The sequence below is a fragment of the Mobula birostris genome, chromosome 2, assembly GCF_030028105.1.
Source record: "Mobula birostris isolate sMobBir1 chromosome 2, sMobBir1.hap1, whole genome shotgun sequence".
Taxonomy (NCBI): Eukaryota; Metazoa; Chordata; class Chondrichthyes; order Myliobatiformes; family Myliobatidae; genus Mobula; species Mobula birostris.
In genome coordinates, this window is record NC_092371.1 from 15,449,388 (window position 1) to 15,475,227 (window position 25,840).

The 25,840-nt window shown below is 50.0% G+C and overlaps 1 protein-coding gene across 1 annotated transcript in view; it reads right to left on the minus strand.

The window, feature by feature from the left end:
- LOC140207894 (insulin receptor-related protein-like) overlaps window positions 1-21,686 on the minus strand; it is a 31,060-nt gene extending 9,374 nt beyond the window's left edge. Inside the window, exons 1-10 of the mRNA XM_072276439.1 lie at window positions 21,113-21,686; window positions 14,323-14,638; window positions 12,702-12,844; window positions 12,070-12,214; window positions 9,803-10,017; window positions 9,119-9,245; window positions 5,818-6,056; window positions 4,835-5,002; window positions 3,893-4,091; window positions 500-798 (exon numbers count right to left, since the gene is read on the minus strand). Coding sequence (XP_072132540.1) covers window positions 500-798; window positions 3,893-4,091; window positions 4,835-5,002; window positions 5,818-6,056; window positions 9,119-9,245; window positions 9,803-10,017; window positions 12,070-12,214; window positions 12,702-12,844; window positions 14,323-14,638; window positions 21,113-21,515 — 2,254 coding nt within the window. The 5' untranslated portion in view covers window positions 21,516-21,686. The remainder of the gene's footprint in view (window positions 1-499; window positions 799-3,892; window positions 4,092-4,834; window positions 5,003-5,817; window positions 6,057-9,118; window positions 9,246-9,802; window positions 10,018-12,069; window positions 12,215-12,701; window positions 12,845-14,322; window positions 14,639-21,112) is intronic.
- Window positions 21,687-25,840: the final 4,154 nt, after the last annotated feature.

Here is a 25,840-nt window from a genome sequence, read left to right on the forward strand (position 1 = left end):
ATTGAGTGAGTATTTGGAATGAGGGCTGGGTATTGTCTGTTTCGGGTGTATGTGGTGTGAGTGGCGTATTGGGTGTCTCCGGTGAATGAGTGTATGCTGGGGTAAGTGGGTAAGGTGTCGGGTGTAGTGGGAGGGTGTGGAGTTGGCAGGTAAGACAGTCCTCACTCACTCTTCTGCAAGTAAATTTGGGCGGTGGTCAGTCTGAGGGATGGGTTAGTTGGGGGGCACGGTAGCTGGGTGAGGTGAGTGGGAGATCAGAATGGGGGTGGATTACTCGTAGGGCGCAGTAGTCAGTGTGCACATGGGTGTCAGCGTGGGGGCAGGTGTTCAGAGTCGGGGTAGGTTGATCAGGGTGCTGGTGGATTGTTCGTAGGGCGTGATTAGTGTGGGGAGGGCTGATCGGGGTGGAGTGCACTCACTCAACTTTGGGCATGCTGAAGGTTGGGGTGGGTGGTCATGGTGAATGGGTGTGCATTCAGGTGGGGGAGGGGTCACTCACCCTTGGGCATGGTGCGAGCGAAGGCGAAGGTGGCAGCGCTACAGCCCACCTTATGGGCGGCGTGGTTGCACACGTGGATGTTGATACGGTACTCGGTGAAGTGCCGCAGGTTCGAAATGACGATCCGCTCCCTGTTGAACACCTTGTCCTCGAAGTACGGGAAGTCGGTTCGCGATTTCCCCTCGGCCCCCGAACCGTTGCCCGCCGTTAGGTTTAAGCCGGCTTCTGACAGCGAGACATTGACTGTGGACATCGTCCCGTTCCACAAGCTCTGGGCATCTCTTCGTCGCCGCAGCGGCCTGAAGAAAGCAAAGCAAGGTAGCCGGTCACTCTCGGGTCCGCTCAGGGGGAGGTGGGTGTCCTGTGCACAGGTAGGGCAGGGGCAGGTGCAATTAATACCTTACACTACTGGCACGTATGTTCAAACAACACCCAGACAGAAATCATATGTAATTATAGTCATAGAACACAGAAACAGGCCCTTCGGTCCATCTAGCCCATGCACACCTGGTCTTCATTCTGCTACTTGACCATAGGCCTCCTTACCCCTCGCATCTATGTACCTTTCCAAACTTCTCTTAAACGTTACAATTGAACTTGTATGCCCCAATTCTGTTTGCAGCTCGTTTCACACTCTCCCTCTGAATGAAGAAGTTCCCCCTCAGGTTCCCTTTAAATGTTTCATTTCCCCCTAAACCTATGACCCCTAGTTTCGTGTCACCTAGCCTGAAGGAGGGAAGTCTTCATCCATTCACCCTATCTATACCTATCAATTTTGAAGACCACTATAGGATCTCCTCTCATGTTTCTGTGCCCCAGGGAATAAAGTCCTTTCCCTCTAATTCAAGTCCTCAAGACCCAGAAATATCCTTGCAAATTTCCTCTGTACTCTTTCAAACTTATTGATATCTCCTCTGAAGGTAGGCGACCAGAACTTCATACAATACTCAACATTTGACTTCACCAACATTTTGCACAAATTCAACATAACATTACAATTCCTGTACTAAATACATTGATTTATGAAGTCAATCTGCCAAAAGCTCTCTAAGCGTGAGACCATTTTCAATGCTTTGTATTCCCAGATCCATCTATTCTACCGCACTTCTTACTGTCCTACTGCTTATTGTAGAAGTTCTACCCTGGTTTGTCCTCTCAAAGTGCAACACCTCCCATTTGTCTGCATTAAGTTATATCTGTCATTTTTCAGTCTACTTTCCCTGTTGGTTAAGATCCCGCTGCAAGTTTTGATAGCTTTCCTCGCTGTCGATTACGCTCCTAAACTTGCTGTCGTCCACAAATTTGCTGATTCTTTCTATATTATCATATAAATTATTAATATAGGTGATAGACAGCAGCATACCCAGCACCAATACCTGCGGCACACCACTAGTCACACACCTCCAGTCAGACAGGCAACTATCAACCACCACTCTCTGGTTTCTCGTGCGAAGCCAATTCCGAGTGATAATCTTCTGGACCAACTCCCATGCGGGACTTTGTCAAAAGCCTTGCTAAAGTCCATGTAGTCAACTTCAACAACCTTCTTGGTAACTTCCTCAAAAGATTCTGTGAGATTGGCCCAGGTAGGATCCTTGATGGTAGGTGGAACCCTCCTGCCCAATATCTCATATTCCAACGAGGTGTTTGCGTCCAAACTGAAGTGACTACCCTCCCTCAGTGAATTACACATCTCTCCCCCAACACGCTGTTCTTTAGTGTGGAAATGATCCTGCTTTTATCGGCAGAAGTTATTGTAGCTCACTCGAGCCTGAAGTTCAAAGCTCGAAGTAAGTTTATTACCAACGTACACATAGGTTACCATATACAACCCCGAGAATCATTTTCCTGTGTGTGAGATACACTATTAGCTGTGAGTTGCAAGTGTAAAGTCGGTCACCCCTTTGATACTGACTGATCCAGCGTTGTTAATTGTTCCCTGCAAATCCCATGTGGGAATAAGGATGGGAAGGAGGGGATGGTTCCTCCCCACTAATGTAGCCAAAAGCTTTACAAAGACAGTCTGCAGGTTCCTGTGACTGGAGTGGGCTGCCACAGCCAATATCGGGGCGCTGGGCCGAGTGGCCTGTTCTTGTACTGTGCGTTCTGTGGCTCCAGTGTCCCACTGATTCGAGAGGAGTGCGAGATGGTAACGCAACGCCTTACAGCGCCAGCGATCGGGGTTCAATTCCCGATTAACTGCTCGTGAGGAGTTTGTACGTTCCCTCCGTGACCGCGTGGCTTTCCTCCGGATGCGAGTTAGCGTTAGTGAGTTGTGGGCGTGCTACGGGGGAACCGGGATCATGGCGACAGACTGTGTTGATCGTCACGCAAACGACACATATCATTGTATGTTTCGATGTGCAGGCGACAAGTAAAAATAACCCAATGATAAAAGGAATCTATGGGCCACAGCAGTTCCAAGCGAAGATGGAAACTTCGGCATGGGCTGGGAGCTCCAACTCCATACGGAGGGCACGAAAAATCAGTGTAGGGGGTGGCGGAAGCAGTTCACAAACTGCCGGTCCATCCTCCCCTGCCCCACCTGGAGCACAGCCTGGGTGACCCTCACCGACCACATCCTGGATCGCGAGGGATTCTCCCTTACCTGGGCTTCATGCCTTGCACTGTCTTGGGTTTTCTGTAAGATGAAGGGAGTCCAGTTAGTAACCGGTTCCTCAACACACCCGGTGACCGACAATGCCTCCCCGAGGGCGGTGGATCACCCCGCTTCCCAACCACATCCCCACCCAGTGAGTCTGATAATACAGCCTTTCCTCACCCAGTGCCGACAAAAAAAAACATTCACTCCCTCACCCCCACCCATACACCCCCTGTCATTTCTATTCAGGATTCAAGGGTCAGTTGGTAACAGTCCCTCTGTACCGTTCCATCACTTATCCCCGGGGTCAGGCACAGAGAGAATCTCCCTTCACACCATGACATCACATTCTCCCTGGGTCACACACAGGATGTCATCACCTACTCCCGGGGGTCAAACTAAAGAGTGAAGCTCCGTCTACACTGTCCCATCACATATTCCTGGGAAAAAGACATGGGGGGCGGGGGAAGACACAGAGGGAGAAGACACAGAGTGAAAGTTCCTCATCATTGTCTCATCACCTACTCCCGGTATCAGACACTGAGTGAGGTCCCCTCTACTACATTATCCCATCACACACTCCCAGGATTATCACAGAATGACGCTTCCTTCACACCGTCCCGTTACGCACTCCCAGAAGACTCCTAGTTAAGATTCAGAGGGCGGTTAGTGTAGCTACTCTCAGTTCGAACCCGACGGTGTCGTGAAAGGCCGCTTGTGAATGCGGCTGTGTATGTACGTCTGCTGGGGCTGGGCGCCTAGCAGTGGCCAGCTGGACGTGGGCCTGTTACCTGAGGACGAAGATGGAGTTATAGAGGAAGTTCTCGAACTTCTTGCGGAAGGAGGTTTCCTCGGCCTCCTGCTCCAACTGCTCCTGTGTTTTCGGACACTGGCAGCAATGTTCGCCGCTCTCTGGCCTGGAATCATTGGAGCCGTCGTGGTCGTAGTCATCGGGGGCGCTGGCCACCACGCTGGTCGGCAGCTTCATCCCTGCGGTGAACGTGGACGATCAGCGTTCAATGCCAAGGGTCACTGGAGAGGGTCAGGGATTGCCAAAGAATGGGGAGTGATGGGGAGTTTGTTGCAAGGCTGCGAAGAAGGTAAAGGAGAGGGTGCGGAGAGAGGGTTAGGATGAGGAGGAGGAGTGTGGATAGAGAGGGGAATGAGAAGGGATTGTGGTGTGGATGGAGGGAGGAGTGGTGGGTAAGGGGGTGTGTGAATAGGGGTTGGAAGAGGAAGAGAGTGGGGATGTTGGGGTGGTGATGGGGAAGAGGAGGAAAAGGCAGATGGGAGTGTACGGAGGAGGAAAATGCAGAGGGGAAGGGAGTGGAGAGGCTGGGAGAGGGGGTGAAAGGGTGGATAGTGTTCGGCCGATGCGAGGGTTATAGGTAGGAGAGGGAGGGAAGTTTGGGGATGGATGAGGGCAGGGTTGTGAGTGGGAGGTGAAGTGGACTGAAGGGAAGGGGTGTGACGGGGTAGGAAAGAGTAGGGGTGCATGGAAGTTGAATGGAAGGGAGGGGTGTTGCAGTGGGGGGATAGGAAGCGTGGGCGTGGACTGGAGGGGGAAGAATGGAGGGAGAGTGTAAGAGACAGAGGAGAGAAGGGTAAGGGTGTGAGAGGGAGAGGGAGTGGAGGAAGGGGATAAGGTGTGGGGGGAGGATGGGAAGGGTGGAGATGGAGAGAGAAGTGAGGGATGAGGATGGGCGGACGGGGAGGGGAGGGTGGGGGTTTACCCTTGTGGCAGTAGTCATTAGTGAAGAGCTCCCCGTCCTCGGGCTGTTGCTGCCACACCACCAGGTAGTAGGTAAGGTTCCCATTCCGCTGGATCGGCGGCTTCCACTTCACGATCAGCTGTGAGGATGAATTCGACATGGAGACCACGTCCTGCGGCACGGTGGGAGCTGCCAACACACGGAGAGGCATCAGCGGCGTCCACTCATGCCGCCGATGTGGCCCTTTCACCACCCCCCCCCCACACACACACACCACGCTCATCCCGTCCTGACCCACACTTCCCATCCACACCAACACCACCCGCAATCCACTCCCCTGATCATCCCCACTTCACTCCCACCCACGCTCTCCCCTTCCTCTCACATCCACCACTCTCACCCGACCTAACCGTTCCACCCCTATCCACACCCGCACCGTCCCCTCCCACACCCGCCCACACCCTCACCTGCTCTCCCACACAAACATCACCACCCTCTTCCTGCCAATCCACACACCGACCTCCTACCCAGCTATTTCTCCCCTTCTCCACCCAACCCATCCCCTCACTCACATGACTTTCACCACCAACCTCCTCCATACGTAGGTGCACCACCATCTCCTATCCAATAATCCTCCCTTCCGCACCCTCTCCCCCATTTCCCACCAAACTACCACCTCACCTACTTCCCTTCCCTCCTACACCCACTCAATCAACCTTCATCCATCCACTCCGTCCCGACCCATCCACACTGCAAATCCTATCCGACCAACCCACCTTTCCCCCATCCTTTTCCCCCCATTCCTACCCAACCCCGGCACCTACCCCTACGCCCTCTCTCCCCATTCCCATGCCCCACTGAACCACCATCATCGCCCCACCCTGCTGCCATTGGATACCTGGTGCTCTCTAAACACATTAGAAGTCTCCCGTCCCGTCTATGGGATACACCCCCACCCATTCTGGAACCTCTCGCTCCCAATTCCCCAGGCCCAGGTGTATTACCGGCCGCCTTTGTGCGGATGTAGACCAGCTGGCTCTTGGCGCCATGGCTGTGGCTGGTCTCAGAAACGGTGAGCGTGATGGCGCGGACGAAGATGGCGTACTGAGTCCAGGGCTTCAGGTTATGTAGCATCACCTCGGGATAGTGCTCCTTGTTGAGAGGGTGGTCCACGTCCACCATGGACCAACTGTTGGGCACGCAAGCGTCCTGCCCAAAGTACTCAGTCACGTTCTGGTAAGGGCTGCAACACCGAGAGAGCAGAGGGTGGGTCCGCAGCGGGGGTACAGTGGGGCCGCAGCGGAGGTACAGAGGGTGGGTCCGCAGCGGGGGTACGGTGGGGCCGCATCGTTCACGCGGAGAGGACCTTCCTTCCCCAGTGGGTCCAGATGCTCCTTCTGTCCCACCATATCTACCTATATCTACTTCCGTGGAGCCGTGGACTTGTACTTAGGGAAGGGGAACTGGGGAGAACACGCACCAGTCCATATCAAAGGGATAGCGGAGGAAAGGGTGAGCAGCTTCATGTTCCTGCGTGTCAACATCTGGGAGGATCTATCCTGGGCCCAGCATGTTGATGTAATCATGAAGAAGGCACATCCGCGGCTATACCTCATTAGGGGATTTGGTATGTCATCAAAGGCTCCGGAAAATTACTACAGCTGCTTTGTGGAGAGTATTCTGACCGCTTCTAGTACCGCCTGGTATGGAGCCTTTTCTGCACAGCATCGGAAAATGCTGCTGAGGGTTGTAGACTCAACCAGCTTTACCATGGAAACGATCCGTCTTACCATCAAGGTCATCTTCAATAGGCAGTGCCCATGAAGGCAACATCCATCATTAAGGACTCTCGCCACTCAGACATGCCCTCCTCTCATTGCTACCATCAAGGAGGTGGTGCAGAAGACCCACACTCAAAGTTTTAGCAACAGTTTCTTCCCCTCTGCAATCAGATTTCTGAATGGTTCATGAACCCAGGAACACTACCTCGCTATCCTTCTTTCACATTATTTATTTATATATATTTTTCATATAACATATATATATGTATGTATTTATTTCTTATCTGTTTATTTATTTTCATTGTAACATTAGTACACTGCTATGCCCGCGCTGCACTGCACTGCTGCCGCAAGAAGTTTCATGACTTTTGTCAATGACAATAAATCTGATTCTAATTCATTCCTAAGTCAACACTCCACGTGAGCATATACAATTCTAATAAGCACAGAGCACTAATCATAAATGAAAGCACAACCCAGAAAAATGAAGAAATTGTCACTACAGAAGAAAAAGTTAGCCAGTGGAAGATAATGAGCCTCCATGGAAGACATCCCTATGATCTGATGTCGACAAAGAAGCGTTGAACCACTGGTTCAGATTTGGAGATCTCTTCCTAGAATCAGAAGGGCTCCTTGTGGTAATACAGGAACAGGTGATTAACACAAAAATATCAAAAAATATTTATATAATAAAAGACAAAAATTCAAAACGATAAATGCAGAAAATGCAAAGAGAAACCAGAAACTAGCTAACAAATTGCAGCATCGTGCAGCAGTTTAACTCAATCTGATTCCTTAGATAGGGACAATCAAGCGGCAAACGTTCACCAAAATCTTGCTTTAAAACACAAACTCATAAAAGACGCCTTACTTACTACTAATATATACGTGGTCCAGCTTTAGCGTCAGATCCTATTACGACTATTACAGATAGGACACTCCTTAATAACCGTCCGGATATAATATTACAGGATAAACAAGCAATAGCAACTTACTTAATAGGTATAACCATTCCAAACACACATAACATACAGAAATCAATAAGCGAAAAACACCAGGAATATGCTGAACTAAAAGAGGAAATTGAACAACTATAGAACGTGAACAGTGTATAAATTTTCCTAATAGTAATACGTATCATCTCAAAGGCACTACACAAAGGCATTAAACAATTAGGCCTATACAGCAACGTTTTCATTAATCTCCAGAAAGTCACAATACTAAACACCACAAGAATAGTCTGAAAGCTCCCAGCAATTGAAAAATGAATGTGCTGGGCTACGGCCGTACCTCAGGTTTTACCAGTTTGAGTTGAGGGGAAAAATTTAAAAATATAATAATAATAATAATAACAGCAACAATAATAATTTAATAAAATTATTATTATTACTATTATAAACAACATCTCAGGGTTGTATATGCTTATATATATATAGATAGATAGATAGATATACAGATATATATATGTGTATGTGTGTGTGTGTGTGTGTGTGTGCGTGTGTATTGGTAATCCATTTACTTTGAACTTAGTACTTTTGTAATACCATTTATGTCCGGAGGGAATTCGGGATTTTCGGTCCACAGCTCTCTGGAAGTGACATCAGCTGGATAAGATGGTAAAGGCGGCGTATTAGCATTGGTCAGTGAATTAAGTATAAAAGTTGGGAAGTCACGATTCAGCTGTGTAGAACTTTAGTCAGCGCACTTGGTTTACTGCATGTAGTTCTCATCGCCCCATTACTGGATTTGGGGAAAGTGCGGAAGATGTTTACCAGGATGCTTCCTGAATTAGAAGGCATCAGCTACGAGAACAGGTAAGGCAAACTTCGATTATTTTTGCTGGGGTGTTGGAGGCTGAGGGGAGATCTGATAGAAGCTCGTACAGTTATGAGGGGTATAGATAGAGTAGATGGTCAAACCGCCAGACTCTTTACCCTAGGATGAAATGTCAAAGCTAAAGATACCTTTTCCACTTATTACCCCCAGCTTCTCGCTTCACTGCCGTCTTCACCCACCTACCTTTCACCTCACTTAGCTTCATCTTTCACTTTCTATTTTGTCCCCCTTCTCCTCCGCCACCTCTTTATTCTAACTTCTTCACTCTTCCCGATGAAGGGCTTTGGCCCGAAACATCAACTCTCCATTCCCCTCCACAGATGCTGCCTGACCTGCTGAGTTCCTCCAGCATTTTGTGACTATGACTCAAAAACTAGAGGGCATAGCTTTAAACTGAGAGAGAGAGAGAATGTTTAAAGCAGATTTATGGGGCAGTTTTACACAAAGTGGTGGGTGCTTGTAATGGATTGCCAGAGGAGATCGTGGAAACAGATAAGACAGCAGGACGCTTAGAAGAACCCGTGAGCGGGCAGGGAGTGGAGGGATACATGATGCATGCACGTAGATGGCATTAGTTTAATTGGGCATCATGGTCAGCACAGACACACGGTCCGAAGAACCTGTGGCGTGCTGTACTGCTTTCCGTTATACGATCAAGGCCTGCCCCTCCCCGTCCCCCCGCACTCACGCGTCCTTGTAATAGACGATGAAGCTGATGAGGTCCTGGAAGTTATGGGGCTGGTACCGTTCCCAGGTCAGCTGGATGCGGTCGGTGTAGGTGGTGTTGGAGATGAACTTCAGCACGTGGCTCTTACCTGCGCAAAAAGACAGCCAGCTCAGCCGGGTGGACACCACACAGCTACCCGCCCCAAGAAGTGGGCGATTTACAGAGGGAGCTTCACCCTGTGTCTGACTCCAGGAGTGTGTGGTGGGGCAGTATAGAGGAGCCTTCACTCAAGTGTCAGACGGCGGTGGAGTTGGGGGTGGTAATGGGATGGTGTACAGGAAGCTTTACCTTGTGTCTGAACCCGGGGGTGTGTGATCGGACAGTGTGGAGAGAGCTCATTCTGTGTCTGACCCCGGGCTGTGTGTGATGGGACAGTGTAGAGGAATATTCACTCTGTGTCTAAGCCCGGGGAGGGGTGATGCGATAACGTGGAGGAAGTTTCACTCTGTGTCTGACCCCGGGAATGTTTGACGGGTGGTGTGGTCATTTGAAAGCGACAGGGGAGAGTGACGAAGGAGTGGCGTGTGGGGTAAGTTGAGGAGTGGTAAGAATTGGGGGCGAAAGGTGCTACGTAGTCGGGTCGTCCCGAGGAAGGGGGAGTGAAAGGGTGGAGGTTTCCGAGACGCTCGCATTTGGCGGACTCACAGGAGACTCGGTCTCCGTTGGTGCGCGGGTTGATCTCTGCCTTGTTCTGGCGGCCCTTGGTGCCAGTCACCTCCTCCATGCGGTAGATTTCCGACAAGCAGAGCTTGGGGTTGAAGGCGAAGTAAACTCGTCCAACCGGAATGGAGAGACGGTGGTGATTCCAGTTCCACAGCTGTCGTAGGTTCTGGTTGTCCAGCACGTATAGCGTGTAGTTCCTGAGAGGGCGGGGGCACAGACACTCTCCCTAATCAACACCAATCCCTGCACCATCGATTGCATCTTATCCCACCACCACCCACTCCCCGATTATCACCCCACCGCCACCTCCTCTGCGCTGTACACCCCTACACGGCCTAACCTCCTCCCCTCGCGGTAGCACGGCCCCTTCCACAGAGTATCCACTACCTCCCACCCGTTCCCCTCCTTCCACCGACTCCCTCTCGGCCAGAATCTGTGACCTTAACAGTGGGAATAGGTCCCTAGGGTTACGCCTCTATATGCTCACCCTACATACATGCGCACACAAGGCACCTGTGTACCTCGCAGAGTATACACAGTGTTCAAACACGTACGCCCGTACGCTGCCACCTCACACTCCCTCCCTGTGATATATCACGCATGTGCACGTACACTCCCCAGCTACTCACAGACCAAACGCACACACATATATATATACCCATACTATAATCGGTTTACTAATTTATTTGCTTCTATGTTATCACGTATCGCATTGTACTGCTGCCGCTAAGTTAATGCATTTCACAACATATGCCAATGATATTAAACCTGATTTTGATTCTCATTCTAATTCGGTGTTGGGACAGCTGCTTTTCACGTTAAATTTCAATGATTTGGATGACGGAATTGATGTTTTTGTGGCAAAGTTTGAAGATACTAGGATAGGTGGAGGAGCAGGTAGGGTTGAGGAAGCAGAGAGAGTGCGGAGGTACAGTATTTAGACATACAGTATTCGGAGAATGGGCAAAGGAATGGCAGATGGAATATAGCGTGGGGCAGTGTATGGTCATGCACTTAAGTAGAAGGAGTAAAGGCGTAGCCTATTTTCTGAACGGATTTTTGAAACTTCAAAAAGCCGAGGTGCAAGGGGATTTGGGAGACCTCGGGGAGAATTCCCTAAAGGTTGATTTGCAGTTTGGGTCGGCAGTAAGGGAGGCAAGGGCAATGTTCACATTCATTTCGTGAGGACTAGAATACAAGAGCAAGGATGTAATGCTGAGCCTTTATAAGATTCATGAGCAGTTTTGGACCCCTTATATAAAAATAGATGTACTGGCATTGGAAAGAGTCCACAGGAAGTTCACGAGAATGACTCCATGAGTAAAATGGCTGGTGTTTGAGGAGTATTTGATGGCTCTGGGCCAGTACTCGCCGGAGGTTAGGAGAATGGGGGTGGGGGATTTCATTTAAACCTATGGAATATTGAAAGGCCTAGATGGAGTTGATGTAGGGAGGAGGTTTTCTACAGCGGGTGCGTCTATGAACAGATCTAATTCTGCTTCTATATCTTAAGATGAGGTCGCACTTAGAGTACTGTATAAAGTTTTGTTCACCCTGTTACAGGAAAGACCTTGTCGAGCTGGAGAGAGCGCAGAAGAGATTTTCGAGGATGCTGCTTCGATTAGAGTTATAGGGAGGGGTTCGCCACGTTAGATCGCTATTCCTTGGAGCACAGATAAATTACAGGTGACCTTATAGAAGTTTATAAAATCATGATTTGTATGGATCAGATGGATGTTCATTGTCTTTCCTCCAGAGTTAGTGAATACAAAACGAGAGGGCACGGATAAAGGACAGAGCGGAGAGATTTAAAAGAGACTTCATTATGCAGAGGTAGTGAGTATCTGGGATAAGCTTCCAGAGGAAGGGTCAGTGTGGTTACAATTGCAACATTTAAGGGGTATTTGGATAGGTATGGATAGGGTGGGTTTTGGAGGGTTATGGACTAAATATGGGCAACTGGGACTAGCAGGAAGACGCTGTGATCGGCATGGACCAGTTGGGTTAAAAGGCACGCTCTAATACTGACACATACCTTCATTACGCATGTACTCATACGTGCACTCGATACGCAGAGATTCACCACACTGCAAAGACGTCGGCTTGCTAACGCTCTCTCTCTCTCTTCCCCCACTGCCCCCACCCCGACACACACACACGCCACAGCATGACATAGCCTCTGAGGGAGTAGGAAAGGAAGAGGGGTTGACCCTTGACCTCAGTATCCTCCAACCCTCTGGACGACCTACCCATCGACCATCGAATCCCCGCGGATCAGCTTGAGGTTGGCGAAGAAGGAGAGTGAGACCAGTGCGAAGGAGTGTTTGATCTTCAGGAAGCCGGTGATGGTTTCGATGAGACCCAGGCTAGCCTCCAGCTTCACTGCAAGGTCGTCTACGGGGAGGCAACATTTAGTCAGGGGGAGGCGCAGGGTTGCGGGGGGGGGGGCGTTGTCGTTCCAGCCTCATTCCCTCAGGACTTCCGTTCCCAACCCTAGGCTCACACCGACCATATCAGTCACCGCCTCAGGAACACCCCGTGCGGACCGGAGTTATACTGCAGGACCCCGCTGTCTCCTTTCGCCACCATCCTCCACCTCACAGACAGTAGAACGCCCACCTGCTCCAGGACAGGAAGTAGGGAATCGGGACTGCGGACCCTTGGGATTCCACACTCCACTAATCGGGGGGAGTGTTAGGGGGTGGCTGTTGTTAATGACCACCGTGAGGGAGCACAATCTGCGAGGGATCTCCCCTCAACTCCTGCACTGTGAATTAGCACACCCCGAGGAGGGTGGGGGGAGTCTCCCTCCACCTCCCACACCGTGAGGGAGCACTCCCCACCCCCACCACCCCCTAGGTGAGGAATCCTCGGCACTCACTGCCTCCGCGGATGTTGATGATGAGGTTGCCCTCGACGACCGTGCACTCGGATAGCTGCTGGGCGGCAGCCAGAGAGTCGATGGTCTTGGTGCCAACGTGGCAATGCTTCGGGCAGTGTCCCAGGCACTTGCTGCAACCCAGGCTGCGGAGAGAAGGGTGCGTTAGACAGACAGAGAGAGGGGACGGGGGAGGAGAGGGGCAGAAACGAAGGTGGAGACGGAAAAGAGCAGGTGAAGAGGAGGAGGTGAGAGAAAGAGAGGAGACGGGAGGGGAGAGGGAGACAGAGAGCGGGGAAGGAGGTAGTAGGGAGGGCTAGAGAAGGAGGGACGGAAGGCGAGGAAGAGAGAAAAGGAGCGTGTGGGTGAGAGGGTATGGAGTAGAAGGGAGGCTGAGATGAGGTGGAGTAAAGAGGAGGGAGGTATAACACGAGTGAGGAAGAGAGAGCGGGAAGGAGGAGAGAGCAGTAACAGAGTGGGAGGGGATGTCGGATGAAGAGAGGTGAGAGAGAACATAGCAGATGAGGAAATGGAGGCTGTGGCAGGGAGGGGAAGGGATACAGTGAAAGTGGTGAGATTAGAGAGATACGGAGAGTGAGGGTGTCAGAGAGAGATATGTAGTGTCACTGTAGAAGGGAAAGTAGCTAGAGAGGGTGATACCCTGGATCTAGAGCGGCGACAGACATGCACAGGTGGTAGATTGCGCAGATGCCGAAAGCCTGGAGCAACACTCACAAACTTCGGCGGGTAGCAGCTATGGAGGGAAATGAACAGTCGGCGTTTCAAGCTGTGATCCATAGATCCTGCCAGACCTGCTTCGTTCCTGCAGCGTAGCTTGTGTGTCGCAGCGAAAGGCACGGCGGTCGGATCCAGGAATATTTACCGTAAACATCACTACACTGAATATATCGAACCAAGCCCTGGAATGCTCACAGAGCGAAGTTCCCTCTGTACATGAGCAGGTAGACATGAATCTTGTGGGAGCCGATGCCCTGCCTGGACCACCGCCGCGGGCTCGGCATGAGGACGGGCTCCGCGAACGAACGGGCACCGTTAGCAACTGGATGCTGCACGCCGGCCGGTTTCGGGAGTCGTTCTACCGGTCTGGGTTGCTTGCGGTAGGAAGCAGAAGGTCTCCTGGAGTTGGTGGCGGGATGTGGGCCAGCCTAACATCCGTCTATGGCTTCTGCCCCCTTCATTTCCAATTCCTGATATAAGGTCTCGGCCATTGATGCTGCCTGACCTGCTGAGATCCTCAAGTGTGTGCGTGTGTGTGTGTGTGTGTGTGTGTGTGTGTGTGTGTGTGTGTGTGTGCGACTGTGTATCTGTGTGTATATTTGTGTGCTTGTGAATTAGTGCGTGAGTATGTGTGAATACGTGTGAGAGTGAGTGCGTGTGCGCGCGCGTGTGTGCCGCTCCAGATTTCCAGCATCTTCAGGACTCCCTGTATCTCCGTTTTGCATTTGCTCGCATCCTTCCCTATTTCTCCATTGACTCTCACCCCTCGTTGCAGCCAACCCCTTCTCCACCACCGTCCTTCCCCTCCCTACCATTCCCCCTCTCCTCCTAGACTCCCGGCTCTCTCGGACCCCTCCCGACCCAGACGGGATTCAACAATTCCTACCTGCTGTTGTCGCGCGTATATCCGGAGGGGCACTCGGGCAGACATTCCCCCTGGAAGACCACGAAGGGAAGCCAGTCTTTGGAGTGCTCGGAGGTCTTGTGCAGACTGGCGCAGTACTCCTGGGTGACGCAGCGCCAGCCCGCGTGCTTGTACGTCCTGACGGGGCAGTGCGGCAGGCAGGCACCCTGGTAGTGGTAGTTTCGGCACACCAAGCACATTCGGTTGTCCCCGGGACGACGGCAGCCGCCCAAGCACTCCCTATGACAGCATTCGCCGCTTGCGGTACAGCTGCGGTCCCTGCACTTACTGGGGCACACTGTGGGAAGGAAGACAGGTTAGCCCAGACACCGGCGAGTCCAGCCTGAGAAGCCGAACATCTACCTCCAGGAATGTTTCATATAATAGAACATAGAACATAGAATCGTACATCACAGGAACAGGACATTTGACCCACAATGTGGTGGCGAAACACTTCAATTAGTAATCAAATAGCCAACTAAACTAATCTCTCCTGCCTACACATGTCGATATCCTTGCATTTTCCTCACATTCATGTGCCTATTTAAACGTTTCTTAAAAGTCCCGATCGTTTCTGCCTTCGCCGCCACCCCAGCCACCATCTCCCTTTCTACCTATGTCATAATACAGGACGAAAACAGACCATTCGGCCCAACTCGTCCCTACTGATGAAGATGAGCATCTAAGCTAGTCCCGTTCGCCCGCGTTTAGACCCATATCCCCCTGAACCTTACCAGTCCAGGTCTATATCCTACTGTTAGATACACCTAGTGGAGTAAAACGTTCGGCCTAGCTGTAGTATCACGGACGGTCACATGGCAAGGACACAGGCACTTTGGCCCCGAACATTAGTTTACACGAATCTAATTTTATTCTGCCCCACATTCCCATCGACTCCGCCCCCCACCCAGATTCTTCACGTCACCCACAGTCGAGGTTACGGGGAGAAGGCAGGATAATAAATGCCACGATCGAATAGCGGAGCGGACTCGATGGGCTGAATGACCTAATTCTGCACCTATACCTTACGGTCTTATCTACAGCGAAACATACTGAGAAACGCGTCGTTTTACGTCAACGGCCAACGCAGTTCGAGGATAATCCACGTGTGGGATCGGTCGTTGGGATCTGGGAGGGAACGGGAACAACTGGGTCAAACACGGGAGTCATACAGACAAACAGACAACGCTGGAGGTCGGGATCAAACCCGCAGCGCCATTGATCCTGTCTTTTTTTAAATGATTCACTGTCATTGGTAGTCGCCCCTATTTCCCCCTCGAAACAGCTAGGAGTTGGGAGAGCTGGTCAGTTGGGAATATTGTCCAGAGAATGAGAATCGCTCCTCTCATCTTATCGTAACTTGTACGATTGTCAACCCTCCCATCAGAGGTGTGAAAGCGCAGCAGTTACCGCCCACAGCCGTAGTTTCCCATCTTCCTATCCCAGCCACTCGCCGGCGCATCTCCTCTGCCATCTCCAACACCCCCCTCCCCCCACAAACACACACACATCCTGCAAAGCAGTCACCACCTCTATGCAGAACGTGGCACACGGCTCCAGCTACGGCCCGAAGTGCGCTGTGCCCATCTCCCCGTATCCTGAGCTCCGCTCGATCGAGGCGCATCCTACCCTCCCCATAACGCCGGAAAATCCATGACCCGTCCCCACAATAATCTGTCATTCCCGGAATCACTCTAGTGAACCTCTGGACCCTCTCAGATGCCAGCACATTATTTTCTTAGATAAGGGGCCCAAAACTGCCGCAATTCTGCAAGTGCATTCTGACCCAGGCCTTATAAAGCCTCACCATTACCTCCTTGGTTCAGTATTCTAGTCCCCTGAAAATTAATGTTAACATTGCATTTGCCTTCCTGACTACCAAATGAACCTGCGAGTTTACCTTTAGATATTCCTATACGAGGACTCCCAAGACCCTTTGCGCCTCTGATTTCTGAATTTGCTCCCCATTTAGAAAATAGATTACGCCTATAAATGTTAGGTAATGCAATAGATGTGAGGTGATGCATTTTGGAAGGACAAACCAGAAGGCTGAGCACAGGGTTAATGGTCGGTTACTTAAGAGTGTGGATGAACAGAGGGACCTTGGGGTTCAAATCCATACATCCCTCTGGTCGCTGCACAGGTTGATAGGATAGTTAAGAAGACCTATGGGATGCTAGGTTTCAGTAATAGGGAGATTGAGTTCAAGAGTAGAGAGGCCATGTTGCAACTCTATAAATCTCTGGTGAGACCACACTTAGAGTATTGTGTTCAGTTCTGGTCACCTCATTATAGGAAGGATGTGGAAACTATGGAGAGGGTGCAGAGGAGATTTACCAGGATGGATTGGAAAACAAGTCTTATGAGGCAAGGTTAGCAGAGCTGGGACTTTTCTCTTTGGAGCATAGAAGGATGAGAGGGGACTTGATAGACGTCTACAAGATTATGAGAGGCATAGATAGGGTGGATAGCCAGTACCTGTTTCCCAGGGCACGAATGGCAAACACCAGAGAGCATATGTACAAACGGAGGGAAGTTTAGGGGAGACATCGGGGTAAGTTTTTTACACAGAGGGTTGTAGGTGCCTGGAATGACTTGTCAGGGATAGTGGTAGAGGCTAAAACATTAGGTGTATTTAAGAGCCTATTGGACAGGCACGTGGATGAAAGAAAAATAGAGGGTTACGGGGTAGTGTGGATTTAGTACGTTTTTTTAAAGGAATATATGGGTCGGCACAACATCGAGAGCCGAAGGACCTGTACTGTTCTGTAGTATTCTAGTGTCAAGTATCTAGTGACTTTATTCCTCTACCAAAGTGCAAGAGTATACACTTTCCTATGCTGTATTCCGTCTGAAACTTCTATGCATCCTGATCTAAGTGTTTCGGCAACTCCCCGCTTCCTCAACATTGCCTGCCGCTCCACCTATCTTTGTATTGATCTGAGCCGTACTTTCCCTGCATTGTAATACTATTCTTCGCTGTTTTCATTTTAATGCTCAATGTACTCTAGGTAGTATATAGTCAAAAGTTTTTCATTGTACGGAATATAGAACAGTACAGTGCAGGAGCAAGCCCTCCGGAACACGATGCCAGTACCAACAATGATGCCAAATTAAACCTACCCTATATATATGCACACTGTTCATATCCACACATTCATGCCTGCCTATGTGTCTATCTAACTGCTTCTTAAACGCCTCTACATCCCTCTTTCACCATCACCCCAGGCAGCGTATTCCGAGAACCCACCACTCACCGTGTAAAACTACTTGTTCCATACAACCAGGGAAAAGACTGTGACTATCTGCCCTGTCTGTGTGTCTCGTGATTTCATATACTTCAATCAGGTTCTATCTTCGATGCTCCAGAGAAAATAATTTAAATTTTTGTCTAATCTATCCTTGTAAATCATCCACTCTAATTCAGATAACGTTCTGGTAAACTTCTGGTCCCGTAACCCAGGGGTCGATGGATCAAAACTATCTCTGCTACAACTTCACGGGCTGCTTGCAGAGACCGGGGTTCTCTCCCGTCGCTGTCTTGTGAGGAGTCTGCACGTTCACTGGTGACAGCGTGAGTTTCCTCCACGTGCTCCGGTTTCCTCCCATATTTCAAATATGGACAAGTTAGTAAGTTGTGGGCATGTTATATTGGCGTCGAAAACGTGGCGACATTTGTGGGCTGCCCCCAGCTCACCCTCGGACGATGTTGGCCGTTGTCGCAAAAGTGGCCCAGAAATTATTTTAATACATAGGACATAGAACATAGAACGGGACAGCACAGGAGCAGGCCCTTCAGTTCACAATGTTGTGTCAAACTATTTAAATTAGTAATTAAATGACCAACTAAACTAATCATTTCTGCCTACACAAAGTCAATATTCTTTCATTTCCCTCACATTCAATGCCAATCTAAACGTCTCTTAAAGATCCTAAATGTACCTGCCTCTACCGCCACCATAACCGGCATATCCAAGGCACCCACCACTCGCTGGGCCCTGTCCCTCCACCCTCTTCTTTTTCTCCTCTTGTCAAGATAGACAGGACGCCACTGTCCCGAAGCCGTTAGCGCGACATTGTTACAACTCGGGGCTTCAGAGTTCAATTCCGGCGACGTTTTGCAGAAGTAACAGGGGATCATATAGCTACGGATACAGACAGGCGATTCTGTGGACGCGAAAAGAAACACGGGTGGTATTTTGCCTCCCAGGTGCCAGAGTCTGTGATGTTTCTGAACGCGTCCACAATATCCTGAAAAGACGGGGGGTGGTGAGCAGCCAGAAGTTGTGGTACATATTGGTACCAACGACATAGGTAGAAAAGGGAGGTTGTCCTGAAAACAGAATACAGGAGGGTGAAAGCAGGACCTCAAGGGTAGTAATCCGGGATTGTTGCCTGTGACATGCGACAGTGAGGATGGGAATAGAATGAGGTGACAGATAAATGCGTGGCTGAACAATTGGAGCGGGGGAGGGCAGGGATTCATATTTCTGGATAATTGGTCCTTCTTCTGAGGCAGGTGTGACCCATACAAAATGGACGGATTGCATTTCAATCCGGGGGGGGGGGGGGCAATATTCTTGCAGGCAGGTTTGCCAGAGCTGTTAGGAGTGGTTTAAACTAATATAGCTGGGGGTGGAAACCAGTATGATAGAGCAGAGGATGAACGAGCAGGTTCACAAGTAGATGATGGTGTAATATAAATGTAAGGAACGACAAGTCAATGATTGGGTACAAATGCAAACAGAGCAAACAGTTAAATTGCACCACAGAGGCAAAATTCAAAAGGTTGAAGAATGCAGTACTGAAGGTATTGCATTTAAATGCACGTAGCATTCACAGTAAGTTGGATGAACTCGTGGCACAATTAGACATTGGTTGATATGACATTGTGGGCATCACTGAGTCGTGGCTGAAAGAAGTTCATAGTTGGGAGCTTAATATCAAATTATATATTTTGCATCGAAAGGACAGGCAGGAAGGCATAGGCGGTGGTGTGGCTCTGTTGGTAAGAGATGGAATTGGTGTGGCTCTGTTGGTAAGAGATAGAATTACATCTTTAGAAAGAGGTGGCATAGGATCAGGATCGGAATCTTTGTGGGTGGAGTTAAGAAATAGCAAGGGTAAAAAAAAACATTATAGGAATCATATATAGACCTCCAAATAGTAGCCAAGATGTGGGGTTAAGATTGAAAAAGGAGCTGGAAAGGGCATGTAATAAGGGTAATGTCACATTTGTAATGGGGGAATTTCAATATGCAAGGGGTTGGGAAAATTAGGTTGGTGTCGGATCGCAAGAGAGGGACTTTGTTGAATGTCTACGAGCTGGCATTTTAGAGCAACTTGTGCTTGAGCCTACTGGGGAAAAACTATCTTAGACTGGTTTGCGTAAAATCCAGATTTTATTCGGGAGCTTAAGGTAAAGGAACACTTAGGAGATAGTGATCATAATATGAATGAATTCATCCTGCATTTTCAGAGGGAGAAACATAACTCACACGTATCAGTATTGCAGTGGAATACTGTAAAGGGAATTACAGAGGCATGAGAGAGGACATCACTCAGGTGGATTGGAGGGGTTACTGGCGGGGATAACGGCAGAGCAGAGGGGGCTGAAGTTTCTGGGATAGTTCACAAGGGCACATAAGGTAGAAAAAAGTGGATAATTGAAATTGGATAAGAAGTTGGATGATTGGGAAGGTTTTAAAATCCAACAAAAGGCAAATGTAATGATGGCATTCATTTCGAGCGGAATATTATATAAAAACAAGGAGATAATGTTGAGGCTTTATCAGACACTAGCCAGGCCGCACTTGGAGTATTGTCAAGAGTTTTGGTTCCGATATCTCAGAAAGAATGTGTTGTCATTGAAGAGAGTCCAGAGGAGGTTCACGAGGATGATTACGGAAATGAAAGGGTTAACATTTGAGGAGCGTTTGGTAGCTTTGGGCTTGTGCTCACTTGGAATTTAGAAGAATGCAGGGGATCTGACTGAAACCTACCTAACGTTGAAAAGACTAGATAGGGTGGATGTGATGAGGATGTTTCCTGTGGTGGGGGTGTCCAGCTTCTCTGGAATGCTCTGTCACAGGCAGCTGTGGAGGATAATGCTATGGGCATAGTTAAAGCGAAAATTGATAGTTTCCTGATTAGTCAGGGCATCAACTGTTATGGCAAGAAGGCGGGTGTATTGGGTTGAGTGAAATCCAGGATCAGCAATGATAAAATGACAGACCGGACTCGATGGGCTGAATAGTCTACTTCTGCTCCTGTCGTATGATGGACTCTCTGTACGTTTTCCCTGTGGAATGCGTGGGTTTTTCCCGGGCGCTCCAGTTTCCTCCCACATTCCAAAGACGTCCTGTGGGTCGGGTTAATTGGTCAGTGTAGATTGTCCCCTGATAAGGTTAAGGTTAATCGGGGACGTGGCGATGGTGAGGCAGCATGGCTCGAAGGGCCGGAAGGGCCCTACTCCGCGCTGCATCGCTAAAATAAATAAATAAATAAATAGATAGATAGATAGATAGATAAATAAATAAATAATGATTACTATCATTTTTTCGTCGATATATACAGTGAAATGCGTCCTTGGCGTCAACGACCATCAGGGTACATGTGACAAATAAAACTAATCTTTAACTGTTTTAAACACCCCAGTGAACCTCTCTCGGACCGTGTTCAAGCCTTCCTGTAATGCATCGACCAGCTCTGCCCACATGGATGGAAACTGCCTACCTGGGTGTCCGTGGCGATAGCAAACGGACACTAATACCTTTCTGGCAGTGGGTGGACGTCCAGCAGCGGTAATCCGTCTGGCTTTTGAAGCTGGTCTGCGCGCAGGGGTTGCCGCCGTCCATGGCTCCCGGACACACATCGCCACACTCTTCCACCTGCTTGTTGCCGAAGACGAAGCTGGTCTCGCCGGAGTTGAGGATGAGCGACCAGTCGATGGTGGAGAGGTGGCAGAGTTCCTGGTTCTTCTCGATGCGCACGTCACCCCGCAGCACATTGGTCAGGCCGAACAGGCCGATCTCCCGCAGGTGCGGCATCTCGAAGATCACCATGGCGTAGTTGAAAAAGAGATTGGTGCCCTTAATAACGGCCAAGTTGGGGAAGAGCTCACGGAGGCTCTCGAGGCCGTAGACGCGGAAGATGAGCAGGTAGTCGGTGATCATGGTCAGGCGGGGGAAGGAGAAGCCCCGGAAGTCCTCGGCCTTGGTGTTGAATAGCAGGAGAATCTCGAGATCCCCCTCGATCACGGTACAGTTTTCCAGCTTCTGTAGCTGACTGACTTCGTGACGAACATCCACGCTGCCGCAGACTGCACCGGGAAGAGAGAGAAGGTGGACCGTTACCGGGGCTCGGTGGACTGAAAGAGGGACAGGGAGAGGGGCTGGGTTAGGGAGTAGAGTGTGGAGAGTGGGAGGGGACCGTTGACTGATTCAGGGGAAGGGGAAGGAAGAAGGACAAGGCGGACGGAGAGGGACCGGGAGAAGGAGTGGAATGTGTAGGATTGAAGGGGCCCTTATCCGGGCTCAGAGGAGAGAGAGCAATTGTGGGGGGGGGGGGGGGGGGGCAGAACTAGATAGTAGAAGGGTACAATTACCAGTTTCCGGAGGTTGGAGAAAAAGGGACTGGGAGATGAGGGGACAGGAGGTAAGGGGAGAAAGGAGGGTTGGAAGGAGAGAGGGGGGAGTGAAGGGGTTGAGTACCGGAGTTCCGGAGGCTGGAGAGAAGGGTGGGGAAGAGGGGATGAAGGGTGTGGAGAGGGGGAGGAGAAAATAGTGAGTTGGTGTGGGAGCGAATGAGAGATGAGGCACGAGGGATAGAGGGAAGGAGAGTGGAAAAGTGGAGGGCAGTTTGGGGAGAGGGGGAGATGTCCGTTACCCGGGCTTTGGAGATTGGGGGTGGGAGAATGCGAGAGGGTGGTCGATTAAGGGAAGCGATCAAAGGGTGAAGCGAAAAGGAGACAAAAATATCAAGAGGAGGAATAAAAAGAATGGAAGGAAAGGGATAAATGGAGGTCGCGAGGATCCTGTTACTGGAGCTTCGGACGCGGGGTAGTGGGGGAGATGGGAGGAGCAGAGGAGAGTGAGGGAAGGGGATATGAGGTGAAAAGAATGTGTGAAGAGAAGATTAGATAGGAAGGGAAAGAGAAGATAGGGGGCCGTGAATGGGGAGTGGAGATGAGGGACAGAAGAGAGAAGTGGAAAGGGGAAGGGGCAGAGGGAGAAGGAAAGGAATGGGAAACAGTGAGGACAGTTTCCTGGGATTTTGCAGTCTGCGGCGGAGGGGGTGGAGGAGAGGGAGCAGAAAGTAAGGAGAGTAAGGGGAAAGGGAGGACGGGAAGGGGAAGAGGGAGCAAGGACATCAAGTAAGGATTGCAAAGAGAGAAATGGTTAAAGATAGAGAGAAGGGGAAGTTGAAGGTGAGAGCGCAATTTCAAGAGTTGGATAGGGAAGAAAGAAGAAGGATAGAAGGAGATAATGAAGAAGAATAGAGCTGGGGAAGATAAAGGAGAGGCAGAGAAAGGGCGAATTTAGGAGAATCAGAGTAGAGAGGGAAGGAGAAGAGGATGAGAGGGAAAGAGGGGAGAAGGAGACAGAGAAGAGAAAGACTTTCCCATCACTGAACCTCTGGTCCTGATTAGGGTCACCCGCCAGTGAAGAACCTCCCCCTCGAAAGTGAGAAACCCAACAGTTATATCTCTGAACAGCAAGATTTTATCGTCAGCCACGACGTTGGCTGTGGGCTCGGTCCCAGGCTCTCTGGGGACTGGGCATCACTCACAGCCTCCCGCCAGCGGGGCCCCGAGTTAACCTAGAGTCGGGCGCTGGCACCTTGCACAGCTTTGATCACATGCAGCTCACACAGTAATGGACATAGTCATACAGCACGGAAAGAGGCTCTTCGGCCCATCTCATCCATGCAGATTCCCAACTAGGCCCATTTTCCGCGTTTGGCCCATGGCCCCTTAAACCTTTCCTATCCACGCACCTGTCAGAGTGAGTTTTCAGCGTCGTCATCACGCCCACCTCTACAATTACCCGAATACTTGTCCAAATGTGTTTTAAGAGGCCTTATCGCACTGTATCTACCTCCCCTTCCGGCAGCCTCGTTCCATATTCCCACCACTTTGGGTTAAATAGCTGTCCTCACATATTCAGTGCCCCCTGGCACAAATGAATGTGCGGCTGGCTTCTGGACCACTCTGTGCTGCTCCTGATGTGGAACCGACACACTCCTGCAACCTAGTACGGAGGGGTGGGTTGGGGGGAGGTGAGAGAGGGTGTTCGAGCTCAGGCTGAGCCCGCAAATGCTGAGTATGAGGCTTGAACTAACCGCTGGCCCGCAGGCGTTTGAACATTTAAGAATACAGTGGGTAGTGATCAATTTCAACCTAATCAATGGGGAAAAAGTGATCAATTTCACACCAGCCGATCAGAAGAATGATCGATTTCATCTCTAAGTGGGAAGTGGTGACCAGTTTAATGTCGATTTACAGTCACTTTCTCACCTAATCAATAAATCCGGTATTCATGATTAAACTCGCCGCTAATCATGACAGAATCAGTGACTAGTTCCGCCGCTAATCGACCAGCAGTTCACGATCATTTTCAGCGCTCAAAGGTTCAATGATCAATATTCCCCTAACCCATTTGGTGATGTTGGCGACAAACCAGTAAACGAGGTGACACACTGATGGAATAAGGATTACACAAAGCAGACAGGTCTCCACAGCTACACTGAGGAGCAGCAAAATACGTCAGAGCTAAGTAAACATGTTTTGAAACAGACTTTCATTGCCAAAATATTTTCCTTCTCGGTAAAGGTTTATTCAAGGAGAGTGAGTGAGCCAAATGTTTATCCTGTCCGGACTTCCCATTGTTCTGTGCCTCGTGTAAGTGTTGCGGGTGATAGGATCACAACGGGCCAACTCTCTTGAGTCACTGTGATAACTCCCACCAGCAGAGAGGCGTTTATCAAACAATCCTTGTAACCTGCTCGGTCACTGCGAGATGGTAACTAGTTTCAGCCCAATGCATCAGGAATCAAAGATCTATCCTCCATCGACAGGTAACGATCCAGACTCCTCCCCCACCAACTGATTAGAAATTGGTGATTATTTTCACCCCTAATCAATAGGACAGTAGCGATCGATTTCATCCCTAATCAATGAAGTAGTGATCAATTTCACCCCTTGTTAATGGGAACGTAGTGATCAATTTTGCCTTTAATCAATGAGGTTCTGCTTAATTTCACTCCCCTCTCATCAATGGGAAAGCAGTGATAAATATTACTCCTAATTAATGCGAACTCATCAACTTCACCATGATCAATCGGAAAGCAATGATCAATTTTACCTTCAATCAATGATCAATTTCACCTGACCGATTTCATCCCTAATTAAGTGAGAGGTGGTGATCAGTTCACTGTCAATTAGTATCAGTTTCCTATCCAATCAACAAATCCGGAATTAGTGATCAAATTTATTCCGAATCGTGTCAGAGTCAGAGATTAATTCCACCCCTAATCGGTCAGCAGTTACTTGATCAGTTTCAGCGCTACTTGATTTGAGGTCAGTGATCAATATCATCCTAGATCATTGGGAGTTAGGGATTAACTTCAATCGATCAGCAGACAGTGATCAATAACTGGGACGTACGGGTGAATTCCAGCCCTCGTCTGGGAGTTACGAGTTGGGTTAGCGCCCCTTAAGAATTATCTCTCTGTTTGAGGCGTCTCTTCTTAAACCTGCCCCAGCACTCCCGGGGGGGGGGGGGGACACGACCCGTCTTGCGTACATAGAACCCTCCGCGACCCGTACACACCCCTCCGTGTCAGGCTAAGGTCTTGGGCTGCCATAGTACACCCCACGTTACCCACTCTGGTTCCCTCACCCCACCCCGAGCGAGAAGAGGGAAAGTGCAGGGACCTACTCTCTGCCGAGCTGGGACTGGCCAAGATGGTAGTATAGATCATTATCCAGAGCGGTGTTCCGTCCACTCTTAGCACCATAGTACACGGACTGGTCCAGCGGCGCACTTAATTCACCCAGGCCTGCGAGCCCGCCCGTTTCCGACGGACGATGCGAGACCTTTCCTCTGTCTTTGGGGTTTTCCCGGCTCCTCGCTGCTGTTTCCTCAATTCCTGGGGGTAAATCCCGCGACCCTGCCCCTCAATCCCACTCCAGTTCCGGCCGACCTCGTCATTTTTCCAGGGATGGGCGGGAATCATGAAACACTTCCCCCACATACACACACCTGTCGGCACCGACAGAGAACTTGGACCCTGAGACACGCAGACCCGCCCAGGTCGGCTCCCATTGGTCAGAACTTCGAGCCACAGGTCTGGGGATAGGCTTTCCTCAACTGTCAATCATGCCAACCTTGCCTCCCGCACTCTCCCCACCCCCACCCTTGCCCCGTCATTCCTCCTCTACCCCACCCCCCATCACCCACGAGTAGCCCAGGTTGTTGGTGTAAACACTGTTCTGTTT